At 36.4% G+C, this 23123-nt stretch overlaps 1 protein-coding gene across 2 annotated transcripts in view; it reads right to left on the bottom strand.

Annotated features, from left to right (window-relative positions):
- The window catches only part of LOC112055504 (serine proteinase stubble), a 166139-nt gene that overhangs the window by 121781 nt on the left and 21235 nt on the right, over window positions 1-23123 (bottom strand). For both annotated transcript variants that reach the window (XM_052884947.1, XM_052884948.1), the window contains exon 2: window positions 14186-14264. In XM_052884947.1, coding sequence (XP_052740907.1) covers window positions 14186-14207 — 22 coding nt within the window. In that variant the 5' untranslated portion in view covers window positions 14208-14264. The remainder of the gene's footprint in view (window positions 1-14185; window positions 14265-23123) is intronic.

Genomic DNA, 23123 nt, shown 5'->3' with positions numbered 1-23123 from the left:
ACGAATTTAGACATTGCAATAATGTGACATTGTGGTGTTTTTCTGGTGATATCTAAAGTTGACAGATAGGCATAACAATACTTGCAGTTTGTATTGGCCTATTTCCTATTTGATCTATTTTGTATTGGCATATATTGTACAGTACATACTGAAAAAAATATAAAAAATCTTCTTCTGTATAAATATAGTTCGAAAAGAATAGTCTGAGAAAGATATGACGACACTGTACTATCTCGGGTTTTATTTTTTATTATTTGTTTTTCATTTCATTTGTAAGTCAAATTGTCCTGAGACAATTGTGAAACATTGTTTAACATTGGTTTTTCCAAATGTATCACTCCGAAACTACTTAATAAAATCAAATGAAACTTAGCATAATTTAAGCAAATAGTACGAAGAAGGCTATAGATTCTTCATGTTGCGTATATAAAAATAGAAAGTGTGAAATAGGGTTAGCCCCTATTTGTTAAGGTTTCGTGGAAAGTACTTAATTTTTCAAGTTCACAAGTATGGATTTGTGTTTGACCTTCTTTGTTGTGTAAACTCGAATCGTGCAAAGTTTTAGTGGTATTAATGTTTTTTCAGAGTGGTACATTAAAAAAAATGCTTGTTTTTTTACTTTCTTGTGTGTGTTTCTTCATATATTTTAAATTTTTGATTGACCTATGTTGTTCTTCTTAGTTTCATGAAATTCAATTTTTTTTAAACAACAGACGTTTGTTTTATTTACTGCGAGTAACGATGACTATCGATGTTTAAGACTATCGTTATTTCACATCCCTAGACAATATTAATAAAACAAAGTTAGGATCATTTTGAATCTTATTTATAAGGTAATAAAGCTTCTAAATAGAGACAACTAGTGACGAGTAGCGGTACTATAGATTTCATTCATGATTTTTCATTCAAGAATTTTCATTTGTTTTGAGACAACAGTAATAAATAAATTTCAACTCTAATATAAGGGTAACATATTTCTTTTTTCACTAAATATTAAACAGCCAATTAAGTAAAGAGTTTATCAGTGTGATAAGTATTATTACACTATAAATGTGTTTGTAAGGCCACGCCCCCGGGTACGCTGGTTTCAATACAAAGAATTGGCACTTTATAAATCTAGTTACTTCTTATATCTGTGTTATTATCTGTGCTGTAGATTTTTGTGTCACATGCACATAGCTGGCGGGTTTCGTTCGAAATTTAAATTCATTCGAAATAATAAAATGGAATGTTTATTTTTAATTTCAGGCTGTCCTTCCATTCCATTCATTTAGTCCATTAGCTGCGTAGATTCTTTGGAAATATTGGGATAAAAATAGCCTATGTGCTATTCCAGACTATGATCTATCCATACGCAAATTCTAGATCCGTTTAGCGATTTATGAGTTTAGATATCATGAGATTAGAAAATTAGGATCATGAGGTCGATCTCTAATCCAGGGTCAGACTGATCCTTTCTTTCTTATAAGAAATTAACCAGAACGGACGTACCGCCAAGCGATTTAGCGTTGCGGTACGAAGTCGTGTAGAAACCGAAAGGGGTGTGGATTTTCATCGTCCTCCTAACAAGTAATCCCGCTTCCATCTTAGATTGCATCATCATCAACTTGTAAAGAATAAAAAAGAGTCGGGGAAAAAGGTGGTGCTATACTCCACGCTTCGTGCTAGCCCAGTGGATATGACCTCTGCCTCCAATTCCGGAGGCTGTGGGTTCCAATGCGGTCTGGGGCTTGAACCTCCAACTTTGCAGTTGTGTGCATTTTAAGAAATTAAATATGTTGTGTCTCAAACGGTGAAGGAAAACATCGTGAGGAAACCTGCATACCACAGAATTTTCTTAATTCTATGCGTGTGTGAAGTCTGCCAATCCGCATTGGGCTAGCGTAGTGGACTATTGGCCTAACCCCTATCGTTGTGAGATTAAAGTCAAGCTCAGCAGTGAACCGAATATGGGTTGATAATGATGATACTCCGTGCTTCGGAGAGCGGTAATTTTTACATTATATTTAACCCTAAGCCGGCCTGCCCGCAATAAAGCAGCATAGTAGGTCTAAGCTCCCTTATATTCCCTTTCGTACATCCAAGCAGAGTTTTTAGGGTTACACACAAACAGGCTTCATTAGGGTAGGGTACTGATTGTAACTTGGCTGATGGGAGGCTTCGGCTGTGGCTAGCTACCACCCTACCGACAAAGACGTACCGCCAAGCGATTTAGCGCTCCGGTACAATGCCCTGCAGAAACCGAAACGGGTGTGGATTTTCATCCTCCTCCTAACAAGTTAGCCCGCTTTCATCTTAGATTGCATCATCACTTATCATCAGGTGAGATTGTAGTCAAGGGCTAACTTGTAAAGATTTTTTTTTATAACATTAAAGCAGCATGGTAGGTTTAAGCTCTCATAAATTCCCTTTCGAACATCCAAGTAGAGTTTTTAGGGTTACAGACAAACAGGCTTCATTAGGGTAGGGTACTGACTGTAACTTTTACATTTGAATAAATTCATTTTCTGTCTTTCTTTCTAATGACTTCAACAAAATATATAAAAACTCCTATAATATTGTTCGTAAGCATTAGGAGCAGCCTTAAGAAATAAGTTTACACGCTAAAGTGACATAATATTATTTATTACGCGGGAAAACCACTTATGTTCGCATATATAAACTTGCGTTATTTGTACGTTAAATAACTTTTATAAGCTTCTTATAACTACGGAAACATTAATCTCTCATATAATATCGCGAATGACTTCCTGCGTGTGGGATCATTCACACTTTACATAGAACATCAGATCATTTAAAACAGGTTATTTTTTGCTATACCTACGCATAATTGAAATAACTGTTTGATTAAACAATACTTTAATATTAATTTATTTCTAAAATTAAATTAATCAAGAATTTAAGTAAAAATAAACTTGAAATAAACCATCGCTGAAAATTTACCTAAATTCGTCTCAAAACCGTCAACCATCATTGGAGCAGAGTGACGGGTTAATCTCTAAATGGGTCTAATGGCACACCATTGACGAGTGCCTTAATGTTTGTTACCATGTTGTTACCTCATAACTTTTTTATACTAATTCGAATCTATCCGGGTTTTAGCTATGAACTTGTTTAATAAAGAAGATGGTCCAAAATTGTATGGGTCCCAGGATCAGTCATTGTACCCTGGCGGAAATAAAAGAAAATATTTTTTTCAACTATTTTTGTCTATACAAATTTACGAATTTACTTCCCAAATAATATTCATTCTCTCCCAAGAAATGCAACACTAATATGGGTAATAATGGTGGATTGATGACGTTTTCAATGCAGTAGTCGATTTGACGTTTGCTATCAATTGTCATAGTTACTATAAGGGCGCCTTCTTAATATAACTCAAAAACTTGGGTTTTAATTTTATTTATTTAATTAGATTTATTCACTTATTTAGACTCTAATAAAATCCTTATATTTTTTTTTATTTTAATGATACAGGGTACCTGAAATGGACCATCTTCTTTATCTTGCTTTTTATTTTTTAAAAGCACATCCGGAACGCTTTCTGAGAATCATTCACCTTTCTGTAACACTATTATTAAACATACAAAATAGTTAGACGTAAGAAAAGGTATTATTAATAAGAGATTGTAATGGACTGCAGATTTTTCTGCGAGATAAATAAAATTCTATTAAAAGTGGGTTTGAGTGTAGATATAATTACGCGGCTGGCCACTCGTAATGAAAACTGTGAGATAAGATTATTGCAATTAAGTTATTCACACGCCCGCGTAATGTAAACGGGCTTTTTATCTGCAATATCTAGATGCAATTTAGTTGCCGACTATTGCCGGCCGATAGGCCGATGCCATCAAACGTGTTACAAAGAGTCTTTGGTTACAAGTGCTTATGACTGTGGTGTTTGAAATTTCTTATATGAGGTCTATGTTTAGCAGTAGAAGACAGTCTGGTGATAATGAATTGACTATTTAACTAGATAGATCTAAAAAAAGTGGGCATTTAAACCCAAACTTGATTAAAATTGAATAAGCTTGTAATAAAACTCACAATTATGCGCTTTTATTTTCATATTGCATGCAAAACTTGATTTTAATGCTCCATACAATGATGAAGATGAAAGTGCGCGAGTATTGATGCGTTAATTAACTGTATATTACTGGACTAGCAAAGCAACAATTGCAGCAAAATGCAATAAATATAGCCAGTTTATGCTTAACAAACATGACCCCTGCATACATTTAAGTGTTCTTTACCATGGTTTCTTTTTATATATTACGTACTATGTAAAATTTTCTTATCAGGAATCTATAAACGGTAAAAATTCGATTTTAAGACTAGTGGCTTTGTCATCTAAGTGCCTCCTTGCGACGCCCGCCACTTCTTTCACTTTTTCTTCTTCTTAACTTCTTTTTTTTAAAAGGCAATTAGGTAATATTTTTTTACTAGCGGACGCCCGCGACTTCGTACGCGTTAAATTCTGTTTTTCACAAATCCCGCGGGAACCATGAATGCGGATTGACCGACGGTAGAGTATTAAGAAAATTTTATGGCATGCAGGTTTTCTCTTCACCGTTTGCGACACGTGAGATTTAACTTCTTAAAAACCACATAACTGAAAAGTTACATGTGAAGGCGAGGTCATATGCTATCACTATATCCCCATGCATCAAGTTGAATATCAACGAAGTCGATCGATGAGCTGAGGTGATAAAAATAGGCATAACTATTTCAAGATTCGCCTTACTTAGTGTGCCGTGAAATAAATGGATAATAAAAATGGATACACTCAATGACCCATTGCGAAGTAAATGGAGCGGCAAGCAGGGAAGCCTAGTCCGAGATTGAGCTTTAGGTATAGCCGTGCCGTGATAGCCCAGTAGGTATGATCTCTGCCTCCGATTCCAGGGGGGCGGGTTCGAATCCGGTCCGGGGCATGCACCTCCAACCTTTCCGTTGTGTGCATTTAACTGTGAAGTCTCTGCATTTAACTGTGAAGTCGTGTGTGAAGTGCCAATCCGCATTGCCAGCGTGGTGTACTAATGGCCTAAGCTCGAGCCCGAGCCCGAGCTGGTGTACTATTGGCCTAACTCCTCTCATTCTGAGGGGAATCGAGCTCAGCAGTGAGCCGAATATAGGTTGATAATGATGAGATACTACGGATAATTAATGTACAGTGACAAAATAAAAAAAAAAAAAAAACACAAATCTGTTTTTTTTTTGTACAGAAATGTGAGAAAGTGCAAAGCTGGTCTTATTGCTAAATCAATTCCTACAGTATGTCGACTTCTCTTTCGATCTTTGGCTAATTATGAATTATCCAAAACTCTTTTTATACTCCAGATAAGATTTAGATCTTTAGGTTTATTGTAGTGCAACATTTTAAGACGGTTGTATTTAATACTCAAAACTTAAACGTTTTGTGACGACTACTAACACAATTAATACTAGTCTTTAATTAAAATTAATTAATGTTTATTTAATAAAACGCTTGCAGAAAGCTCGTATTAACAACCTCTTGCCGGTTGTAAAGTAACAGGGCCGTATTCGGAAACTTCAATTATGAAATTGAAAAATATTATAGCGACATATAATATATTCACTTCCTATTTTAATTAAATTGAAAAAATACTTGTAGCACTCCTATCCTTAACAAAAACTTACGTAAGTTAACTGTAAGTTTTACTATTATAGTAGAGTTAGAAATCTAGGTTTTTGGATTTTTAAGAATTAGACATGATTGTAATGAAGAGCGAGTCTATTTTGTATATAATATTATATACTCAGAGGCACAATTATCCGCCCACTTTAACATACTCGCGTCATACTATGGAGCACTCTTTTTCAATTTCTAGCTCTAAGGACACTATGTCCTTAGAGTAAGAAATTTTTGCTCTAAAGTAGACTTACATTTTTACTATTTTGTATTGTTAGAAAAATCAGAAAACGATAGAACGTTTCTATGATCTTCCATTCTGAATCCATGATCATCCCACTAAAACCTAATAACTTGAGTAATATATCCCGTATGTTTTAAGAGTATCTTCCTCTAAGATAATTTAATTAAAATGTTGGGTGATGAAACGGTGGGTTTAATAAATCTTAATAAAGCAGCCTGAGTCCGACACTGCAGGCGAGTCAGCTAATAATTAGTTAGGATCCAAGCGAGCACCATAAATCGCATTAAAACCGTTACCGCAGAAGTTTATAACACTAATGGACTTAAACGATTTTATAATTTTAGTCCATAGACGATAATTACTGGAGAGAGATATTTCTTCTTTCCGAGAAATGGTACTTTGTGTTTTCATTGAAGTGTGAAAATGTGCGAACTTTTAATCAACTATAAGGAAATTAAGTTTCGGTATTCGATTCGTATGTATGCGTGTACGTATGTGTATGTATCTGTGTCGAAGAATGGATTATAGATGAAGGTAAACCGTCCCAAAGAAAAGGAAATTCATACAATCATACAATGTGATACAAACACCGGTTTCTCATATATCTAGATACAGTACAACAATAAATATGCTTAGATTTTTAAATGTAACCCGGCGTGAATCGGCTTGTATGAACTCTTCGCCGCTGGTATGTTACTAACATACCAGCGGCGAAGAGTTATGCTCATAAATTATTACGTACAAATAAACAGTCCAAACTAGATAAAGCCAATATTGGATTACCGGGATGTAATCCAATATATAGCTCAACCAAAGCTTCAACATTAAGATTGCGATTATACTAATCAACATGATATGATTTTTATTTCAACCTCAAACATTTTTATCTCAATTATTTTTAATTAAAAAAAAAAATCTTTTAAAACATAATACAAAATACTATTGATCATTATAAAAGAATACATTTTACTGTAATTTTATTAGTTATCAAATTTTAATGCAAAGTTTCATTTTTAGAACCAATTTACTAAACCTAGAACATATTCATGGCAAGATTTTGCATTTTTGAAAGTAATTCAGTAAACTTAAGTTTATATACATTTTAAAAAATTAAAGTACTGCGTTATACATGAATACAACGTCTCATTAGTTATTAAACACACTCACAGTCTCGCTCTGCAATGAAAGTAAACAAAACCGTAACGTAATAAAATAACATACTTGAAAAGCGCATCGCATCCCACTTTAAAAGTACTCTGAATTTTTAAAAAGAACATTCGCGGCAGAGAATTACAAGCATGAGCAAACGCTTTTAAAAGATTCCACACACAAAGAAAATAAAAGTGGATAAAAAAAATTACTTTCTCTAAATAAACATTTGAGAGTAAAAATGCAAATGTTTGCAGTCTCTGACCTGGAAGCACGGTTACAAAAAATGGTGGAGCGCGAAACAGCCTCTTTTGATAAAGGTTCCGTATTATTGTAAAGTGACTGCAGACATGTGTTAAATCTATTTTGCGATAATTAAAACTTGAATACAGTTAAACGACGATAAATATTGATGAACTAGCTGACGCCACGCGGTTTCACCCACGTGGTTCCCGTTCCCGTAAGAATACGGAGATAATATATAGCCTATATATATAGCCTTCCTCGATAAATGAGCTATCTAACACTGAAAGAGTTTTTCAAATCGGACCAGCAGTTCCTGAGATTAGCGCGTTCAAACAAACAAACTTTTAAGCTTTATAATATTAGTATAGACAACAACACTGGAGAAAAGCTGGTAGGCATATTTTATGTATTCCTAGTAACACATAATTATAAGTTCCTTTAAATAATAACATATCTACTATTTGTAATTTAGGTTCTACGAAAAAGAGCAATCGTAAAACTCGTACTGGGCTCATAGTAATTATTAAAATAATCACCTTGTCCTTATCCCACTTAAATGAGATCGAAACAAAAACATAATTTTTGTAATCCATTTTCATTTCCCACTGTCATTCGTAAACTCATCTCTTACTCCTTTTACACATAATATTATCTTCTTTTACATAATCCAACCAAATCCTTCCTTCCTTCATCTCCTATTATGTCCTTCAACTTGCATTTTTTTTTAATGGAGCCCATGGTGTTGATCTACTCCCACGAATCTAACGACATCAAGCGAGTCCCAGGTTGCTGGATGCAGACGGATTCGTGACCGTATAACCGTGGTTTTTGAAAGTCCTATAAAAGACCTTTGCCCTGCAGGGAACGTCCATCGGCTGATGTGATGATTCATCGTAATAAATATCTACAATGGATAAAATAATGCATGAGTTTAGAAGAGGGAGTCTGAAAGTAGCGCCAGAGACAGAAAAATTGAGGAGCAGAAGGTTAGCTTGCTATGGACATGTAATGCAGAGGGATGGATATTACCTGAAGAATGTTGACATTGTAAGTGGAGAGGAGAGGAAGACCAAAGAAGAAATGGTTGGAGTGTGTGAAAGAGGACATGTACATAAAGTGTTACAAGTTTCTCGATTACAGGTAGTAATTAACAATCATTATTTATGTTATTGTAGAGGGGAAGTATCAGTTTTGGTATAAATAAGAGGGTATTTGATGAATTGAGCTTAGTTGTTTGTGAGGCAGCGTAGACAACGTCACGCTGCCAGTCACGTTAGTGATTTTGTGCAATAACGTTTTGTGTTTTAATTATTATTTATCATAAATTATTTAGTATGAGTATGAGGAACATGTCGCGCAGGGAAGGTGAGTGTTTATGCATTCTAAAGAGATCTCTTAAACCTACCCCCAAGGTCACAAGTCCTGGGACTTGCTCGAGGTGTTTCCTCTGCTACAAAATAATGGGACAATCATTATCGCTGCTACCCGTGACGTCACAAAAGGCAGTGGATGATTAGTTTACGAGTAATGGGGGGAATGGAGGAGATTGACAAATTTTGCTGACCCCACGTAAGTGAGATGAGGTACAGGAGATGATGATAATACAAATACGGAACCCAAAAACCGAACGTTAATCACTGCGGATGATAAATGCGCCGTTTGCAGTGCTCTTTAATTTGAAATGTGAAGTCGATAACAAAGGCCTGCGCTTTGCGCGCCTAACACATACGGCAGTCAGAGGCTTAGGGCCGGTGCATATATTTATATTTTCATATGTTGCATCATACTGATTTTGATGATATTGAAGTCGAAAATTAACGAAATAATTGAGAGAAGGGATCGGAGTGAGTACGAAAAATTTTGTATTAGTCGAGCCGTTTTTTGTGTTAATTATTTTTATATACCTACAAGAACGATGAATATAAAAGAATTTGCATAAGTTGTTGTTTTTCACAAATCCTGCAAAGACAATGGATTTTTCAAATTCACGATAATTCCATGAAATTTCTATTCCATGAAATCCATGATATCACGGATTTAGGAATCCATGGTCCAGCGGTTTAGCCATGAAAAGGTAACAGACAAACATACAGACAGACTTACAATCACATTTATAAAATTAGTATCTGCAGCTAAGCAGATAGCCTAGCCCAGTCCACTCTCAACTAGCGTCAAACCAGTGTCATATTTGGTGGGAAGATGTTCTTTTCCCTTCCTATATAAGCTAAGGGAAGCACAAATAGGAGAGCTTTTCCCACATTTATCTAATTCATGTTTAGGGCTAAGCTTCGGTTCGATGACACGATGATGATGATGAAGGATTAGGGCAACTGCATCGTCATTCAAATTCAGCGGTGTGATTCCGGTATTTTCTTTGACACTCGTCAATGAACTTTTCGCCTATAACACACATCTTATACGAATTTAAACTTTATGTTTGTAGAGTTTTAACAACAAAGTTGCCATGGAAACTAACGATGTCCCAATTCTGTAACTTTACAGAATGCAGGTGCTGTTGAATATAAACACCATTAACATCATCAACAATTCATATTCTGCTTACAGTTGAGCACGAGTCTCCTCTCAGACTGAGAGGGGTTAGGCCTAAGTCCACTACGCTGGCCCAATGCGGATTGGCAGACTTTACATACGTACAGAATTAAGAAAATTCTCAGGTATGCAGGTTTCCTCACGTTACATTTGAGACACGTGGTATTTAATTTCCTAAAGTGCATGCCCCGGACCAGATTCGAACCTACGCCTACGCTAATTTCCACTAGGCTACCACAGCTCATTATAAAAATAAACACCAAGTTGTCGATAAATAAAAATTTTAACTTTCCGCTAAAACCAGTTTTGAAGATGGCTGCTATTGACATCTGTCAACGTCATCTCGCCCAGCTCGATAGACGACGGTAATAAATGGAAAAGTATAAAATATCGATACCATTTTTAGAATAAAGCAATTTACCGAACGATTGAGTGCTCCGAAGTAAGATAATGGTTGTCAGAGATGACAGCCGCGCTTCTGAAATGAATGAAGATACGCCAAAGTCCAATAATAATCATAGACTACATAACAAGTTTAAATTAATGATTCTTAAAAGCTCTTCTCTTGAATATTCTTTGATTAAGGAAGAATGACCACTTTCTGGAAAATCTTCAATTTATATTTAACATTATATTAAAACAAAATCAGATTGTTCCATTGATCAGGGTGAAATCGTCGCTTTGATTAATCGGTTTATACTTTACCCGAATAATAAAAAAAATAATTAATTAGTCGCAATTTACAATCAAGTAATTACTACTCAATTTATAATGAAATTAGAGCCTGCTTTTAATTAATATCTAGAACTCGCTTTTGGAGAATACGCAATTTTTAATTAAACATAACATTTAACATAACTTCTGTGAGATACAGCAATACAATTTTAGCAATTATGGGCAAATATTTGGGCCACATCATATTATGGTGTTTAGCCTGCTAAGGCTATAAGTAAAGTACGTGCGATATTTTGAAAACAATGAATACTGACATAAAAGCAACCAAAAATCACCTCTACACCCGCAATGTTAGAGTAGCTTTTTTACCAACACGCTTCGTAAAGAGAAGCTTCTGTGCTAGTAACTTATTTCCTAGTCTTTGACTCACTAAGTAGCGAAATTGCAGCACGCTATATTATTTAATATCATTGCATTAAACAACTAAGCCCCTTGGGATGTGAGCATCGTTAATCTAGCCTAGCCTTTGTCCAGCATATAGTGCTTAGTATTAAATTACAATTATTAATGATGCTGACAAAGACCGTTTAATATATACCTAATAACACCTACTACAGATATAATAGTACTAAATACTTAGTAATTTTTTACTTTTAGGCTTTTTAGAACATTCACAAACTCCTTTTTTTTCGGGCTCCGTGGCGCAGTGGTATGCGCGGTGGATTTACAAAACGGAGGTCCTGGGTTCGATCCCCGGCTGGGCAGATTGAGATTTTCTTAATTGGTCCAGGTCTGGCTGGTGGGAGGCTTCGGCCGTGGCTAGTTACCACCCTACCGGCAAAGACGTACCGCCAAGCGATTTAGCGTTCCGGTACGATGCCGTGTAGAAACCGAAAGGGGTGTGGATTTTCATCCTCCTCCTAACAAGTTAGCCCGGTTCCATCTTAGACTGCATCATCACTTACCGTCAGGTAAGATTGTAGTCAAGGGCTAACTTGTAAAGAATAAAAAAAAACTTTCTGGTTATCTCTGAGATACCTTTTGATGTTTCGGGTTTAATTTCGAGGTTAAATAAAATTAGAATTCATATTAATCTAACTCTTCCAGGACTCAACATTTAAAATCTAATCAAAAACATTAAGGATTTTGTACAAACACTTTTGAAATATTCACAAATTCTCTGGTTATTCCTGAGATATCCTTTGATATTTCGAGTTAATTACGAGCTTAAATAAAATTAGAATCCTCCTAGGACTCAATATTTAAAAAAAAAAAAACAAAATATTAGGCTTTTATACATGTGTTTTTGAAAAGTCATGTCTGTATCAATAAAAAGAAAAAGAAGAGTACGAAGCATGAAAGATTTTAACGGTAGCCCAATTAGAAACTGCAGGCTAATTAAATTAGGTAATCTTTAAGACACTTATCAAGAAAAGTTCTACGTAATTTAAAATCTTAGTCTATTTGAATCTAAGAGATCACTATCTGACAGTGGTACATACAAAATACAAGTGATTTCCTGTTTCCACGCATCTCAGTCGATCGGACCATTTTAAACTTGTATTTGGACCAATAAGGCGATCCTGGTTGTAATGCGGGAAAAGGAATTTTCCAACTTCACAGTTAGATTGATTCCACATTATGCGATCCGACATTGATGATCGAAGTAATTCTGATAGCTTGAAGATATTTACACATTACGATATCTCTTTTAAAAAATATAACTGACGCCGCGTGGTTCCCGTTTCCGTAGGAGTACGGGGATAATATATAGTATGTAGCCTTCCTCGATAAATGGGCTGTCTAACACTTAAATAATTTTTCAAATCGGACCAATAGTTACTGAGATTAGCGCGTTCAACCAAACAAACTCTTCAGCTTTATAATATTAAGTATAGATGCTGCTACTTTATTGGAATCACTTGGTGGCTGCTTATTTGGAATCACTGTCTGGATTATGAGTCAGATCTTTCTGTCTATTCCTATTCCTATTCCTATTCCATGACCTTTATATCTAGAAGGGGAAAACGCGGTGAATCGCCTTGAGTAGTTTTCTGATACAACCGGCTTTAGATACCGGTTTACCAAAGAGCAACGACAAGTAATTTAAAATACCCTAAATATGCTGAGTTACCAGCAGAGGTCAGATTAGAGATAGAGTCTCTAATCTAATCTCTACACAATGATAGTAATCTTAGTCTAGAGATACAATCGACATCAATCAAAACCGTTTATATTTATGTCTCGTAAGATTTAGGCACATATATAATTGAAGTTAATAGAAGCAGGATTAGTAGACATTGAGAAACCATAGCAATATCCAACTACTAAAATCTGCAAAATTCCGATATCGCCCATCCATTCACTGTAGTTCTCACATCCCCAATATCGTATCCAAATCGTACCGATACCGTATCGCAGAGTGAAAACAAGCCTGTCGCGAACAGTCTCTGGTTTGGTTATCAGTGCACCGTTTACGGCGTTCGTTATAAATCAGTTAATAAATAAGCAGTAAAAAGTGCATTTATACATTACATGTATGGGAATGAGAGAAAGTTTATTTTAATAGCTCGAGACAAGTTTATGCTGGCGTAAGCGTCGTAATATCGGCTCTTTACGACCCTAGGGCCATTCGTATATCGTTTATCTAGTATATTATTTTGTGAGGTTAAAGACTGGTGCTTCTGTATTGAAAGCTTTATGAAAACATTAATTAGGTAGATGACACTGAGCTTCTTTAGATTTCATAATAATTATTTTTGCAATTCTATAGCCAAAGAACATCAAAGACGGTTTAAAGTTCTGATAAGCAAGTTTCTCTTACATTTTCATCACTACGAGTACCTCTTTCTTTTAAATTAAAGACAGACATCAAAGAATGTAGGTTTTTGATGTTACTTTTTCGTATTTTCGTCTTTAGCCTAATAAGCTGAAGCAATTTCAAAGTTACGTAGAAGAATTGCCACTTATACATATTATTTCACGTGGATATATCCGATACAGGGCTACCTACAGCATATCTAGTAAGATTACACTAAAAATGGAAAATGAAAATTTATAAGAAAAAAAAAAATTAACCGACTTCAAAAAATAAAACGTGCTGACTAAACTAAAAGCGAAAAATAACATCATATTATGTACTAAATATCATATTAAATTCCAACTGTTGATCAGTTTGAAGGCGGTGCTAAACCGGCGTTGTGTTAATTTAAACTCGTTTCTGAAAAAACTATGAAAGAACACTGCCTGAAAAACCTAAATCTTTATGATATCCTTTCATGGTTTGACTTAATACATCATCGGCATGACACTAGACTTCTGCGCCTTTGATGACCACAGCAAAGTTTTTTAGGAAGTAGAACCTAGGACCTCCGTCTTGTATATCCACCGCGCATACCACTGCGCCACGGAGGCCGTCAAAAATTAATTATGCCTTCGTTAATTTTGGAACTGTTAAATCGCAAACCACAACATGAATAAAGAGAAATGTGTTACGAGTGATGACGTACTCAATGTACCAAACCAATGACAATTTCACGACGCTTTGAGGCCCATCTAACTATCTGCGATCGATGGCTCTTGTACTTAGGCGATGGTTTATCACCTACCATCAGGTGGACCCTCTGCTCCATCAACTATTACTCTATGAAGTAAAGCTGTGCACTCACCGGGTGCGCGGGCGGCATGCATGTGTCGAACACGGGCGCTCCCGGCGCATCACCGCACTTGCGCTGTCTGCAACACGCCCTGCAACAAAGTCCAAGTCAAACTCAAAGTCCAAATATAACTATCAGTAAAAAAAACTTTTCTTCATGTACAATCTTCGTGATGATCAGGATCATCATTAGCAACCCATATTAGGCTCACTGTCGAGCACGAGTCTCCTCTCAGAATGAGAGATTAAGGCCAATAGTCCACCACGCTGGCCCAATGCGGATTGGCAGACTTCACACACCTATATAATTAAGAAAATTCTCTGGTATGCAGATTTCCTCACGATGTTTTCCTTCACCGTTTGAGACACGTGATATTAAATTTTTTAAAATACCTAATACTGGATCTTAATATAAAATGCGAAAGGTCACGAAAACACGAAAACCACATGACGTACAAAAATGTAATTCGGCAGAGAGGTAGTTTATAGTTAGTAGACGTATTCGCTAAGAACGGATTTTGCAGGAGGAGCGGATTAAGGCGTTCTAAGGGTGGACTCTAGTTACTGAAAACATTACCCTCCTTCTGACGCAGTCGGGTAATAAAAAACGTCAACGCAGGTCACTCCATCATTACATGTCCTAATTGTAAATACCGAGTATTTTTATCAGATCCTACTGCATGTCATTGATGCCATGGAAGATAGGTAGGCCTTTGGTGTTGGCTGCGACTTGCGTGGACACTCTTGCACCTTCACATCTTCCTGGCACGATGGGCTGACGAGGGATGACTGAGGGACGATGACCCTCAAGCGGCGCCAATATAGCAATCTCGTCAAAGTTTATGTATTTGAGCCGTTTGCGGTCGAATACTGCCAGCCTTCTGGGCACTTTACCAATGATCATCGATTCGGATGAGTTCTACGACGCCTGAGTCTGTAGATATTATTTTATTATATTTCCTTTTTAACAGACTTCAAACTGATCACCTGCTGATCACTTTGAAGGCGGTGCTAAATCGATGTTGTATTAATTTAAGACGATGCTAAAAGAGCCACATGAAAGACTATCTGTAAAACCTTGATCTTTATGATATTCTTACATGGCTTGAATAAATAAGTACATTAGCACCGCCTTCAAAGTGATTAGCAGGTAGAACGTAATAAGATGTTATTTTTCGCTTTTTAGGTAGTTAATTTAGTTTATTATTGTTTTAGCTAGTGTAAGTAATTGTACATTTGTAACAGTAAGTAGGTACATAAATGTAAATTATAATAAAATAAAAAATAATAAGACAATACGTGAGTCCACTTGAATATAATAAGAGCGGTCTGCGGTGTGCAAATGGCTCCAATTTTCGCGTAACGGTGGCCTCGCTCGTTCAGCTGAGATAACTAACTGGACATCGGTTACAATTCAATTTGTGATTCACTAGCTTCTGCGTGTGGCTTTGCTTGCGTCACAAAATAAAAGTCAAAGTTCATTTATTTCAAGTAAGCTTAGTTGTCATAGCTAAGAACCACCGCAAGAAAACTGGCTTGCAAATGAGAAAAACTGCTTCGAAATTTGTCCATCCGTTTGAGTGGTACGATGCCACCAGACAGACACACATAGTTATACAGACATCAACGTCAAACTTATAACAGCCCTTTTTTTGTTGCGTCGGCGTTTAAAAATGCTTTACATACATCATTTGCTGAGCTGATACTGTTACCCTGCTGGACCGATATTAACCAAACATAGCTAAGAACCATTGCGACGAAACTGGCTTCCAAATGAAAAACAACGCATCGAAATCGGTTTAACCGTTTGCGTGCTCCTTACTCAAACTTATAACACCCCTTTATTTGCATCTGGAGTTAAAAGGAATGTATCCATGTGTCCCGCAGTTAGCACGGCACACACGGGCAGTCACCGGAGCGGAGCGTTACGGGACGTGTATCAATAACGCATCAGCATAAATATGAAATGACCTGTAAAAATGGTCAAAACACGCAATCTCATAGGTTTTGTGTCAAGACAGGAAACTGAAATAACGACCATACAAAACAAAAGTAAGCAAACTAATAACGTGAATAACCCATAGAAGGCTGTTAGTATATCAGAAAATAACTCTGAACACTATGCCGTAATTTCTGAGCGGTACAGTGGTGAGTACGCGAGTGAATGGAATTTCTCAGGTACAAATGATGAATTACGACTAATTATAATTGTACGGCTTTGTTATAGTGTTAAAGATGATTAGAAATAAATGTCGAAAATCCTAGTGCCGTACTAAATTGGTGGTGCCGGAAGGCAGAACAAACTTTTAATTGTCGACAAGCAAAATAAGTCATTTATTACTGACGGCATTTGTGCAATTCGTTTTGTACACATGTACAGATACTTTACAAAACGCCGTACATTTTTCCAGCGCAGGAGTCGAAATATAAGGGTCGCAAGCCTTAGCTAGCTAGCCAAGCTCTTCACTCGCGTACTCACCTGTACCGCTCAGAAATTTTCTGATATACTAACAGCCTTCTAAGCGTTATTCATGTTGGTTCGTTTCACATGTAATTTTTGTTCAAGGGCTTGTAGTCTAATATCAAAAGGAATTTATCCATGTATCCCGCAGTTAGCACGGCAGGGTTCCTAACTTAGGGGTTTTTCCCCCAGATTTAGAGGGCAAATAAGTGAAATGGGATTTTTTACGGGTCTGAAATTTTTAGGGGTATTTTCAGGGATTTTTTGACTCTTTAATATTTTTAAATTGATAATAATTTTAATATTTCTTTCTTGGCCTAGCTACTTATAACGACATATAATACGTTATTCTACAAACACTCTGAGGCAACTGGCGGCAATTTTCATCGAATATAAAAAAAAATTGGTAATTCATTGTCAACATGTATAATTTCAAAAAATCTGAATCTTCAGATAAAGACGTAATATTTTGTCTGTATTAAATATAGACTTTTGAAACATATTACAGCATATTATTTCTAAATTATTATGAATTTATATTTTTTAGGGGGACAACTCAATAATTAAGGCGATTTTAGGGGTTTTTGACACAAACTTTAGGGATAAATATTTTGGAGAGTTGGTAACACTAGCACGGCGCACACACGGACAGTCACCGGAGCGGACCGTTACGGGCCGTGTATCAATAACGCATCAGCAACCAGCACTTGCCGCTGACAGCCGCAACACGCTTTGTTACTTTGTCTCGTTTGATTTACTCGCATCGTTGTATCTATTATTTATATCCTTTCATAAGCTTAGTAGGTTTATAACCTCGATCGTTATCGCTATCAACCTATATTCGGCTCACTGCTGAGCTCGAGTCTAACCTCAGAATGAGAGGGGTTAGGCCAATAGTCCACCGTTCGTTAGTAGTATAGTTCACCGTTTGAGACACGTGATATCTCATTTCTTAAAAATACACATAACCTAAAAAAGATAACCGGAAAAGTAGCCTATGTGTTAATCCAGGGTATTGTCCAGGGGTTAAAGAGTAACATACACACAAACAAACATGCATACAACTTTCGCGTAGTTTAATATTAGTAGTGGCAAATATTCTTTTAAAAAATCTCTTCCACTGTAATTGGCGATTGTTACGGCTGCCGTAAGTTTAGAAACTACTTTTTGGAACATAGATACCGTCACACCGTTTTGTATTTCTAAAGGACCGGGATTTCGTCCGCCCTTAAACCTCCTTAATCCGGCCCTTTGTCCTTGGCGAACGTCTACTAATTATAAACTAGATCTCTACCAAATTTAAATTTTTATGTCATTTCTCTTTTATTTATAGATATATAGACTACTCAGTTTAAATTCTATGAAATATTGAGTATTCTTCAGTTGTGATGTTGTAAGACTTTTGTTAATGGCATAACTATAGGGTGGCAGGGTTGGCCAAATGCCACGAGTTCACGACCCGAAGATGGCCCCAGCCCGTAAGGCCCTTAACTCAATAGTTGATAATCTAATATTTAAAATAAAATACGTTTTTTTAGGTCCCCATCCAATGAATTTACCACTGTCCTAAGATAGTATAGTTATGTTTAAAATCAGCAGTCTTAATCACGATTACTCTGTTTTTGAAAATTTTTAATTTTTTAAACACGACCCACTAATTAAACGGAACCGAACCTTGTACCTGTCACATTTGAGTCCGGGCCCCGTAGTATTCGGAATGAATGCACCAGTAAACTCTAAACCGGAACAGTCCTACATCGCGGCATTCAAAACGATTACCGATGACCTTTACCAAACAAATGGAGTCTATCCATCAACTTTCAAAGGCGTTAACCATTACCATCACAAGAAACCGTTGAAGATTGAATGTCATCGAAACATGGCGAATAGGTAGTCCAGTCAAAACAGTTGATTGAAGATTGTTATCGCCGTTTAGAGTTGGAAATAGTAGTCTGTGACGGATATGACGTCGCTCGATCTCGTGTTGCCTTCAGTGTGCTCTTGGCGTTCGAGCCGTCCACATCTCTTGTTGTGTAATTCTTTATGCGTTACTTGGAATAGGTGGGGAGAGTGACTTGAGTGGAAAAGGGGAGTGTTAGTCGACTGTCAAAGGATCCTTTAACCCTACACACATCGTTCGCAAGTACGTGACTCCACTCAAGGTCATTCTCTGCCATTCTAGGATCTTATTTTGGTTACAGTTTGATTTATTAATTAAGTTGTCCTGACAAGTGTTGTGAATCATAACCTTTGTTTGACATTACTTTTCATATTTTTATAATCACCTTTTGAGTCATATAACAAGATTGAATGTCATCGAAACATGGCGAATAGGTAGTCCAGTCAAAATAGTTGATTGACGATTGAATGCCATCGAAACATGGCGAATAGGTAGTCCAGTCAAAACAGTTGATTGACGATTGAATGTCATCGAAACATGGCGAATAGGTAGTCCAGTCAAAATAGTTGATTGACGATTGAATGTCATCGAAACATAGCGAATAGGTAGTCCAGTCAAAACAGTTGATTGAAGATTGAATGTCATCGAAACATGGCGAATAGGTAGTCCAGTCAAAACAGTTGATTGAAGATTGTTATCGCCGTTTAGAGTTGGAAATAGTAGTCTGTGACGGATATGACGTCGCTCGATCTCGTGTTGCCTTCAGTGTGCTCGTGGCGTTCGAGCCGTCCACATCTCTTGTTGTGTAATTCTTTATGCGTTACTTGGAATAGGTGGGGAGAGTGACTTGAGTGGAAAAGGGGAGTGTTAGTCGACTGTCAAAGTATCCTGACAAGTGTTGTGAATCATAACCTTTGTTTGACATTACTTTTCATATTTTTATAATCACCTTTTGAGTCATATAACAAGATCGAATGTCATCGAAACATGGCGAATAGGTAGTCCAGTCAAAATAGTTGATTGACGATTGAATGCCATCGAAACATGGCGAATAGGTAGTCCAGTCAAAACAGTTGATTGACGATTGAATGTCATCGAAACATGGCGAATAGGTAGTCCAGTCAAAATAGTTGATTGACGATTGAATGTCATCGAAACATAGCGAATAGGTAGTCCAGTCAAAACAGTTGATTGAAGATTGAATGTCATCGAAACATGGCGAATAGGTAGTCCAGTCAAAACAGTTGATTGAAGATTGTTATCGCCGTTTAGAGTTGGAAATAGTAGTCTGTGACGGATATGACGTCGCTCGATCTCGTGTTGCCTTCAGTGTGCTCGTGGCGTTCGAGCCGTCCACATCTCTTGTTGTGTAATTCTTTATGCGTTACTTGGAATAGGTGGGGAGAGTGACTTGAGTGGAAAAGGGGAGTGTTAGTCGACTGTCAAAGTATCCTGACAAGTGTTGTGAATCATAACCTTTGTTTGACATTACTTTTCATATTTTTATAATCACCTTTTGAGTCATATAACAAGATCGAATGTCATCGAAACATGGCGAATAGGTAGTCCAGTCAAAATAGTTGATTGACGATTGAATGCCATCGAAACATGGCGAATAGGTAGTCCAGTCAAAACAGTTGATTGACGATTGAATGTCATCGAAACATGGCGAATAGGTAGTCCAGTCAAAATAGTTGATTGACGATTGAATGTCATCGAAACATAGCGAATAGGTAGTCCAGTCAAAACAGTTGATTGAAGATTGAATGTCATCGAAACATGGCGAATAGGTAGTCCAGTCAAAACAGTTGATTGAAGATTGTTATCGCCGTTTAGAGTTGGAAATAGTAGTCTGTGACGGATATGACGTCGCTCGATCTCGTGTTGCCTTCAGTGTGCTCGTGGCGTTCGAGCCGTCCACATCTCTTGTTGTGTAATTCTTTATGCGTTACTTGGAATAGGTGGGGAGAGTGACTTGAGTGGAAAAGGGGAGTGTTAGTCGACTGTCAAAGTATCCTGACAAGTGTTGTGAATCATAACCTTTGTTTGACATTACTTTTCATATTTTTATAATCACCTTTTGAGTCATATAACAAGATCGAATGTCATCGAAACATGGCGAATAGGTAGTTCAGTCAAAATAGTTGATTGACGATTGAATGTCATCGAAACATGGCGAATAGGTAGTCCAGTCAAAATAGTTGATTGACGATTGAATGCCATCGAAACATGGCGAATAGGTAGTCCAGTCAAAATAGTTGATTGACGATTGAATGTCATCGAAACATGGCGAAAAGGTAGTCCAGTCAACATAGTTGATTAAGGATTGAATATCATCGAAACATGGCGAATAGGTAGTCTAGTCAAATTAGTTGATTGACGATTGAATGTCATCGGAACATAGCGAATAGCTCAGAATACAGAAAACCACCAGAAGCCACGTTTAGATGTCATTCTATAGTGCGCAGTGTGTCCAAAAATTGTACACAACAGCCTGCACTCGTCGCAATTCTCACCCGCGTAATGTTGCTAGTACATGAGGCTGTTAAATTTTTCCCTATTTTGTGGTAAAAATTTATAATGTTAAAAGGAAAACAATAAGTGTACAGTTCATCACATTAAATGTTAACTTGTATGGTAAATAATAAAAACAGTGGGACCGGTTTTCTAGTGATTGCTAAGAGTCAGCAAGAAAATGAACTCTAAAAAATTTAAGACAAGGACAAATAAATAATAGATATAATAAGACGGTTATTATAAAACTTATCAACTAACAAACTAAAGAAATACATATTTACAATAATAATTTTATATATTCCATATAATTATATTATATTATTATTATAAATATGTATTTCAATCGTGTGCACAGTTATTATTATCTCGTCTTATTTCTCTAATTTTTATGTCTCTTAAAATTCAAGTATAAATAAGGCCATTGAATTGGTTTAATATCTTTTAAGAATGTGTTTTGAAGATAAAAATATTTTATTTAATCCTCTTCTCAAACAAACAAGCAAACAAGTAGGTACACAAACAAACAAAAGACCAAACAAGCACACGAAAACAAACAAATGTGCAAACAAACACACAAACAGACAAGAACGAACGAACTTATTATAATATAGCACGCCATTGTTATTTGTAAAATTTTAAAGCTTTAAGATTATTTTACACTTTCTTTATCTGCGCTGATTACCACAATTTTATTTCAACTTAATTGCCGGAACCTATGCCTACCTATTTAGTTGATTAATATTTTACATAAATAATAAATCCTTGAATTGAAATTAAAAGTAGGGAAAATCAAAACAATTACATTGGCAACACTTACAAAATGAAGTCATCGGTTTCTATGACAACTAAATTCACGTAAAAATTATTCATTATTTTAACATAAGAATATTTATTTGTGCTACTTACACGTGAAATGTGATCCTATTCAGTTTCTTTTTTTTACCAACGGCATTTTTACACGAAGGAATAGCACAAGACGGCTTAATTTAATTAAATTTGTCACCTGTATAGCACGTCAAACAACACGACAAACACAGAGTGAGTAATCGTAAAATGTGTAGTTTAAATGGCTTCACTTCTTTGCGCTATCACTCCTTCTGGTGGTTTTCTGTATTCTGAGGCGAATAGGTAGTCCAGTCAAAATAGTTGATTGACGATTGAATGTCATCGAAACATGGCGAAAAGGTAGTCCAGTCAACATAGTTGATTGAGGATTGAATATCATCGAAACATGGCGAATAGGTAGTCCAGTCAAATTAGTTGATTGACGATTGAATGTCATCGAAACATGGCGAATAGGTAGTCCAGTCAAATTAGTTGATTGACGATTGAATGTCATCGAAATATGGCGAAAAGGTAGTCCAGTCAAAATAGTTGATTGACGATTGAATATCATCGAAACATGGCGAATAGGTAGTCCAGTCAAAATAGTTGATTGACGATTGTCATTGAAAATTGGGGAATAGGTAGTCCAGTCAAATTAGTTGATTGACGATTGAATGTCATCGAAATATGGCGAAAAGGTAGTCCAGTCAACATAGTTGATTGAGGATTGAATATCATCGAAACATAGCGAATAGGTAGTCCAGTCAACATAGTTGATTGACGATTGAATGTCATCGAAACATGGCGAATAGGTAGTCCAGTCCAAATAGTTGATTGACGATTGAATGTCATCGAAACATGGCGAATAGGTAGTCCAGTCCAAATAGTTGATTGACGATTGAATGTCATCGAAACATGGCGAAAAGGTAGTCCAGTCAACATAGTTGATTGAGGATTGAATATCATCGAAACATAGCGAATAGGTAGTCCAGTCAACATAGTTGATTGACGATTGAATGTCATCGAAACATGGCGAATAGGTAGTCCAGTCCAAATAGTTGATTGACGATTGAATGTCATCGAAACATGGCGAAAAGGTAGTCCAGTCAACATAGTTGATTGAGGATTGAATATCATCGAAACATAGCGAATAGGTAGTCCAGTCAACATAGTTGATTGACGATTGAATGTCATCGAAACATGGCGAATAGGTAGTCCAGTCCAAATAGTTGATTGACGATTGAATGT

Source organism: Bicyclus anynana, chromosome 13 (genome assembly GCF_947172395.1).
Source record: "Bicyclus anynana chromosome 13, ilBicAnyn1.1, whole genome shotgun sequence".
Classification (NCBI taxonomy): domain Eukaryota; kingdom Metazoa; phylum Arthropoda; class Insecta; order Lepidoptera; family Nymphalidae; genus Bicyclus; species Bicyclus anynana.
The sequence above is the reverse complement of the archived record's forward strand: the minus strand, read 5'-3'. Positions and strand labels throughout refer to the sequence as shown.